Source organism: Parasteatoda tepidariorum, chromosome 2, assembly GCF_982258835.1.
Source record: "Parasteatoda tepidariorum strain Cologne lab strain chromosome 2, Ptep-v5.0, whole genome shotgun sequence".
Lineage (NCBI taxonomy): Eukaryota > Metazoa > Arthropoda > Arachnida > Araneae > Theridiidae > Parasteatoda > Parasteatoda tepidariorum.
The window spans coordinates 95,348,760-95,356,531 of NC_141756.1; the positions used below are offsets into that span (position 1 = coordinate 95,348,760).

The window sequence follows — 7,772 nt, forward strand, 5'->3', positions numbered from 1 at the left end:
ACTCAATAGTCCTATTGTTAGCATTTTAATAAATTAGAGAATAATTATTTCAGTTTGACTTAATAGAAAGAACAAAATTTTGTAAGTAAACATTTAAGTTTTAGTTATTGATTTAACAATCTACAACAGGAAAAGGAAAAAATTTCCCCTTCCGTTTTTCCAATTTTGTAGCAATCAAATTAGTGCAGTTATCAAATCATTGTATACTAATAACGAGATAAAATTAAATTAACTGTGTATTTAATTAATTAATTTAATTGTACTGTTAATTTCCAAGATAATTATAAAATCTTAAAGTAAATATTTAAGTTTTATCAATTGACTTGGCATTAGACAGATGGGAAGGGGCATAATTTTTTTAATATTTTCCTTGCTATAATTCTGAAATAATCTGATTATTGCTTACAATAAACGAAAAAATTTATTTGAGAATAAAATTTGTCCAATAATTAAATTTTACTGTTAATTTTTTAAAGTAATGAGAGAATAATTACAGCATTTTAAAGTTAGCAATTAAGTGTACTTTGTTGTGACTAATGTTGTGCTTTTGTATGTTGAGTTGACGCAGCAACTTTTTCGTTTTATTTTTTTCTTTTCAATGAGAACTTTATCTTATAGTTTATAATTAAAAATTATACAAGGTGTATTGGAATGATTACCACTTATTTTTACATATTTAACAATAATTTTCACTTAAAAAAGAATTCTCATTAAGCGATGTAAAAGAAATAAAAATAAAAAAATACTTTTAAAATCTAATGAATCACTACTGTGGGTTCTTACACTGGAAATATTAAAACCAGGAAGCATTGAAGAGTTGAAAGGTAGTAATTTGAATCACTTCTTCTTTTAATCAGACAATTAAACTGATTTTGATATTTTTCGTTCACCCTGCTCATCCAATTATTCGACAGATTTCAAAACCCTTTTTTAATTGAATAATAGCCACTTTTGCGAACAGCTTGGTCACCATTCAAAACTATCCTGCACAACATATAAACTTAAATGGTAACCAAGTCAAATGCACAGTACAACTCTATTTGAATATTCTAATTTTCAATCCCTCCTCCAATCCTAACGCCTCATTAGTTTCAAACAATATATTAACCAAATTTTTTCACCCCCTTGCTGTTATTACAGAACGATTTAGTGGTGAATATCGAATAAAGAAACTGTATTTGATATCAAACAAATTTATTAATAGTAAAACAATAAAAACAACAATATGGTGGTACGATATTTTTTAGGACTTTCCAAGAATCCTTCCATACCAATCCGTTGCGTGCCACACAAGTGATACTGAATTATTGTGAGTGATTACATCGCCCTCTGTTGGTCAGGCAGAAATTCGTAACAGCTGTTACCCGTGGCTTTACCCGAGCAGAAGTACTTTGATTTCGATTTTAGCTCCGCGGTATTGTCAAAGTTCCTTAAGTTTTGCAATATCGCAGATTTTAAGTTATAATTAGTAATAATTTAAAATCTGTCCGACAGCCATTATATCCCACAAACCCTTATAAGTATGAGTTCGGGGCATTTTAGCATTGTAGGCTGCAGAAGTACTAAAATTAGAAAAATTATCTCAATGTTCCATTACGTGCTTTACTATTCCCTCACGTACCTCTCGACCTATAACTTGAGTATCCTATAATATATACGTTACAATAAATCCGGATAGGAAATAAATCCGGTTATTATTACTACTAACTGGTAAATATTACTACTAACTGGTAAATATTACTAATAAACGCTTCTTTTGGTCAATGTGAGAAATAAAAAAGGGGGATTTCCGTTTCCGTATCGTCAGAATAATCGCCAAGTCTTGGCAACTTCCGAGCAGCGGCCCGCAAAGTGACCAACTCGAAGAGTATGACTTGTAGGCAAACATCTACATGTTAAAAAAAAATAAATCAACTTAAAATCAATTTGGCGTCTTGGCGATTGCAGTTGGCGTGGCAGATTACAATACGGAAATGTCCCCAATAAAAAAGCGTAAGCATGACATTGACCAAACTTCATTCATTATTATTTTTTTAAAAAAACGGTTAATGTGATAAATTCGCTTAGATTATTCACTTTAATTGGTTATTATTAATATTGACCGGTTAATTTTAATAATAACCGACTATTCACATTGATCGCAACATATATAAACTATTATGTAAAAAAGGCAAGCTTCGTCACCAATAGTTGATATGACAGTATGCGGCACCATAGCACAGTTCAGGTTTAAAATTTGCACAGCCATTTTAGAAAGCTTCAAAAACAAATCTAAGTAATCACTTCGTTACCAGGTTTTTATTACTTAACGTATAACTAACTATTCTACCCTACTTAATTATTTCTAAAAACAACCTAACAAAAGGAATCCCAAAAAATACTTATCATATAACTAATTTTTTAACAAAGCATAAATTATTACCTAAGACAATCTAAAGAAATTAATAATGACTTTAGTTTGTCTATACATGAAGAAGTAAGCGAGTTTATGGTGCCACATAAGATAAATAGGTGGTAACATAGATTGGTTGTGATGTAGATTATTTTACAACCTTTCTTGCATAGACTTTTTTTCGACTTAATTTTTAGAAAGAGTTTTAAATCTATATATTAAGGGTCTTCCATTTACAGAACACTTTTAGATAAACAAAGAAACAGTTATTTTGAGGAATGCATAACTTATTTTGATGTGTATTATTATAGGTAAACAGACCACCAGCAATGAAAAAGGAAGGAATTCAAAAAAGAAAGCGTAAGCCTAAAAACGCCAATCAGCAAGATACAAAAAGAAAGTCCATTTCTTCAACGCCAGGTAATTTTTTTAAAATTTTAATTTCATAATTTGAGTAAGAATTTTTAAATTATACATCAAAATTGATTATTTCCTATTCAAATCACCACTTACTGAAATGAGTATTTAATGAAATTAGACGATTATTTCAATGTTATTAAGGGAGCTACACTAAAATAATTTTTATTTCCTCTTAGAAAGAAAAAAAACACTACTTAAAAAAGTTAATTGAAGTGAAAAATTTCCTTGGTTGCAAGGATTATGTTTCAGAAACATAAATGCAACGTTTCATTGTTGACAGATAACATTTCTTTGTCTTAAGGAGTTAATGAAAAAAAGTTTCTCAAACTTTCTGAACTTTATTAGAGCTCAATATACTCAAAATAAGTGGAAAGTATAGAGAGTATAATATAATATACCCCAAAATAAAATTTAAAAAAAATAAGTAATGACGTGGCATTTACAAAATGGCGATTTCGTTTCCTTTAGCTCAGAAACTGATTGATATAGTCACACTTGTAACAAGCCCAGATACAAAAAGTGAAAGTACGTTTCATTTTAAGTGCCAATACCACATCAAAAGTAATGTCATAATGTAGGCGTAGTTGTCATGCTTTATGGCAAGTCGACCTCGTTCAAAGCTTGAGCACGCGACGGGGCATCAAAATACAAATGAAAGGGCCATAAGAACGTTTCTCGACGGTATTTCTATTTAATACATTGTTATTTGTATCGACTTTTTTCTATTCTTTCTTTATTTTTATGGCTAGTGAAGGTGGAAATGCAAATCAGATGACTTCCGCTGCGCCTGATCGTATTTCTTCTTTTTCCGACAAGGAAAGGGTGGCGAATGTCACACTATATCCAGGTGTGATATGCAAAATACCGAATGTGTCGGTTTGAGTAACTTTTATTTACTTTCTTTGAGTCAAAGTCGACACATAGAAACGACCGAACTCCTACATAACGAACGTGTGTTCCAAGGTCCGTTGTAAAGGGTAATATGACGATATAAATAATATTTTAATCATTATATTTTAGTCTAAGGAGACATTTTATGCCTAGTGCAAACATCATAAAAGGCATTATTCAAAAAGGTGCAAAAAAACACAAAACTCATCTGAAAAGATTAAATCGGCTGCATACCATAATTTTTAATACTTAAGAAAATATTTAAAACTGAAGTCCAAAACGACGTCTTTTAGGTCGAAATTGGATTAAAGTTCTTTTAAAGTCAAATTTGTGGTATTTTGAGTAAATTAGTGCCTTTTTCAAAAATTTGAAATTTTATAATAAATTTTAATATTATTAACATACTAAAGTCTCTTACCGTGTTGTTTTCTAAAATGGGGACAATTTTAATCGTCACTTCGCTTGGATTGAAACATCCAATCCTACAAACAGACAGGACAAAAAGACAAAACTTATAAACTAAATCAGAGTCTTATTGAGAAACTAAATCGAATATGGCTCATCATTCAGTCTTTGTCCAGATCTGTCTTTAATCTTTAAAAAAACAATCATTTCAGTTCATATTATCTTCAATATAGTATAAATTTCATAACGTATATTACATTGATTAATGCTAAAGTTCCTAAATGGTGCTCCGTAAAAACCCTAGGGTTCCACGGAAGGGTCAAAAGGGTTTCGTGAAGTGGTGAAAATTCTAACCGAAATTCCATCAGAATTTCAACATCTTGTCCAACAAACAACTTTGAAGGAGTGAAACTTATAAATTAATTTATAGTCTTACTGCGAATCTAAATCAGACAATAAGTTTATGGCTTACCATTCAGCTCTTGTTTCGATTTGTCCTTAATTTTTAGCAAATAAACCCTTCAGTTCATCGTCACACCATATCTTACAAATGAAAGCAATAATAAAAATATAAATAGTATTGTGTTTATTACGGATAAGTGAAAATCTGAGAAAAAGGTAGTTCTTAAGCTGTAATACAACTTAAAGGTGTATTAACTCATGACTATCTCATTTCATTTAGGTACCAAAAGCCCAGGAGATCTCAGTTCAGCAGCACCAACCAACTATTCCTCCTCAACAGCTCCAGCTAATTACGTAGTAAGCAACAATTCAACCCCTGCTACTTCTCCAGCATCTTGCGATGCAACTGCGCTGACAAGACAGCAACACCACAGCAGCAGCAGCAATAATAATCACCACAATCATCAACAACACACCGCTGGCAGTGAAGAAGCTGGAAGACATGGTCTTCAGCATTCTTCCTATAACAGTCATCACAGCATGGACCACTCCAGTTCAAGCCATCACCACCAATCAGCACTGCACGCCCTACAGGGCATGAATTCCTTTTATCCGGCACATTCACACCACCAACACCACGGTGCAACGTCTGTTATTGCATCGACTTCAACGACGTCGGGAACGTCGTCAAATAGAATGCCCGCGCCATACATCAAACATGAGATTCGTGATGGTTAATCTCTCATGCATTTCTATGCATCTTCATAATCATCTAAATTGTAAGGGATACGGAGTATTTAATGCCATTTTTTCAATTGCTCTCGTGTCAGATGCGCCATGACATTGACGCCAGCACCACCGTTATGCAATATGACACGATAACTAATATCAATATGTGGTGAGACAAAGATTAATGAACACTCGCATTTTTCCTCAATATTTATGCCTTAAATAAACGTAACAAACTGGCAATTCATGTAGCGTAATATGGAAATGCTATGTAACCGAACGTCCCGAATTGTTTATGAGGACATGATACTTGTGAGAATTGAACGTATGAGAGCAGACCAATAGTTTGCATATATATGTGTATAACTAGAGGTCTACTCTCATATGATGATTATATAAGTTCAGATCTATAGTTTTTTTAAATTTCATTTCTATAAGTTATGCTCTCATAATGTGTTGGTAGAAGCGGGTAAGAAAATTAGTAATAACGGGTAAGAGCTTCAGAACTATGAGTCTGCTGTTATATCATGCTATGATGATTTATCATCATTGATGATTGCAGTATTTAAGTGTATGGGAAAAGCATCATAGTTTGTATATTCATAATTGTAAGTCAATTCTTCTAGGATAATTATCATGATGATTGTGGTAACTAAGCATAAGAGAGAAGACTTATAGTTTGTATATTATGATTATAGGTCTGCTTTTATATGATGCCAACAGACTTATAATTTGTATACACATATAGACTAAGTCATCTCATAATCTTATCAATATGGTAGTTCTGCAACTGAATATATGAAAGCAGACTTTATAGATGATGGCGGCTGGGTAAATCTAAACAAACCTAGTTTGTGTATTCATTGAAATTTGTTGTAATGTTTTGGAAATTTTACATGATAATCTAGTAATTGTAAAACTTGTAAATATGCAGCTTGTATATATGATTTAAGACAATTGTATGATAATGTTTATCTAAATTTTATAAATTCTTCAATAATTATTATTAAAATTATTCAGGTATGAGTCTAACAACAGTTTGTAATTGTAAAATTCTATTTATTAATTAGACATTTATCTCAAAATACTGTACACGCCACTACTTCTCAGTTTCCTGCTCTGGCAAATAAGCTATTGACAGTCATATAATCAAGGTGTTTATAAAACGCTACCCTTACTATGTTTTTTGAATTTTTGTTATAAACAAAATCTCTTACTGGCCGACTACCACGAGTACTCCTCCAGACATCAGACTCGCGTGATGGCAGTTACTGTGATTACGAAGACAGGTCACTTCGAATATGGGTGTTAGTTAACCGTTTTTCATTGGTTGAGGTTGGGATATTTACGTCATTTTTTCAATTTTCCCAAATTTCAATCGGTTTTCGTGATCGCCGGACAGTAAGCAACCATGTAATATTACAGAAAGAAATAATGATGTAAAGACAAAATTCAGTAAGATATTCCAAACTCAAAGAACTTGTCAGTGTAAAACTATCATCAACAATTAAAGTTAAAACTCCATTAATTTTCCCGCAATTTTTAAGCTAATAATAATTAGAGACTTCACTGCGCCATCTATGTTAAACATGCATAACAGTATCTATTATTGAAGATTTTATAATTAAAAAAAATTATACTTTATAAATGAGTAAATTCAACGCTTGGGTAAACAATGATCAGAATATTTTCATTATTTTTAATCAGAATGACTTATATTGCCAAAATATTCAGAGATGTATCCTTAAGATTGTATTGATTCAAATTGCTGTGAATTCTGTCCATTCACAAAGATAAAATGGTCAGTAAACAATGAAAGTGCAATGTAAATTAAATTTATTCTATTCCAAATGATTACTATTGAAATTGCAATCAAATAGTTGATTTGTATGTATATTTAGTAGTTTATAGAAGTTAAAAGAAGTCACAATGCTTTGTGATAATTCAAAATGTAAATATCATGTTCCAATAAAAAAAATGTATTATTCTTTATTTGTTTGACGTTACTTTTTTTATCCAAGATTCAAAGAACATGCATTTAATGCAGAGCGCATAAGAGTATGCATATTGTTTCAATTTTTTTCGATTGTTGAACTATTGCTGTTCAAATTTTAACATTATAGTTTTAACAAAATGTCAACTATTATTTTAAATCTTATTAAAAAAATTATTAAGGTTTGAATTTTCTGATTTTAATTTTAATATAATTTCAAACATTATTCCAATTACTTTAAATTCCAACTTTTAAATTATATTTTATTTTAAAAAACTGTTACAATTCGAATTTTCATATTTTAATTTTAGCATAATTTCAGCTATTACAGTAAATTTCGCTTTGAAGAACCGTTATTGTTAAAATTATCCAATTTCAATTTTAAGATAATTCTGAGTATCAAATTATATTTCATTTTCAAAAACTGTTATTGTTCAAAATCTAATTTTAAGTTCTACTATAATTCCATCTATTAAATTAAACTTTATTTTAAAGAATCATTTTAATTACAGTTGTCTAATTTTAGCTTTAATATATTTC

General features: G+C 30.5%; 1 protein-coding gene across 1 annotated transcript in view; it reads left to right on the top strand.

The window, feature by feature from the left end:
* The window catches only part of LOC107439679 (uncharacterized), a 77,499-nt gene extending 70,268 nt beyond the window's left edge, over positions 1–7,231 (top strand). Inside the window, exons 5-6 of the mRNA XM_043052163.3 lie at positions 2,704–2,812; positions 4,791–7,231. Coding sequence (XP_042908097.2) covers positions 2,704–2,812; positions 4,791–5,248 — 567 coding nt within the window. The 3' untranslated portion in view covers positions 5,249–7,231. The remainder of the gene's footprint in view (positions 1–2,703; positions 2,813–4,790) is intronic.
* The last annotated feature ends 541 nt before the right edge of the window (positions 7,232–7,772 follow it).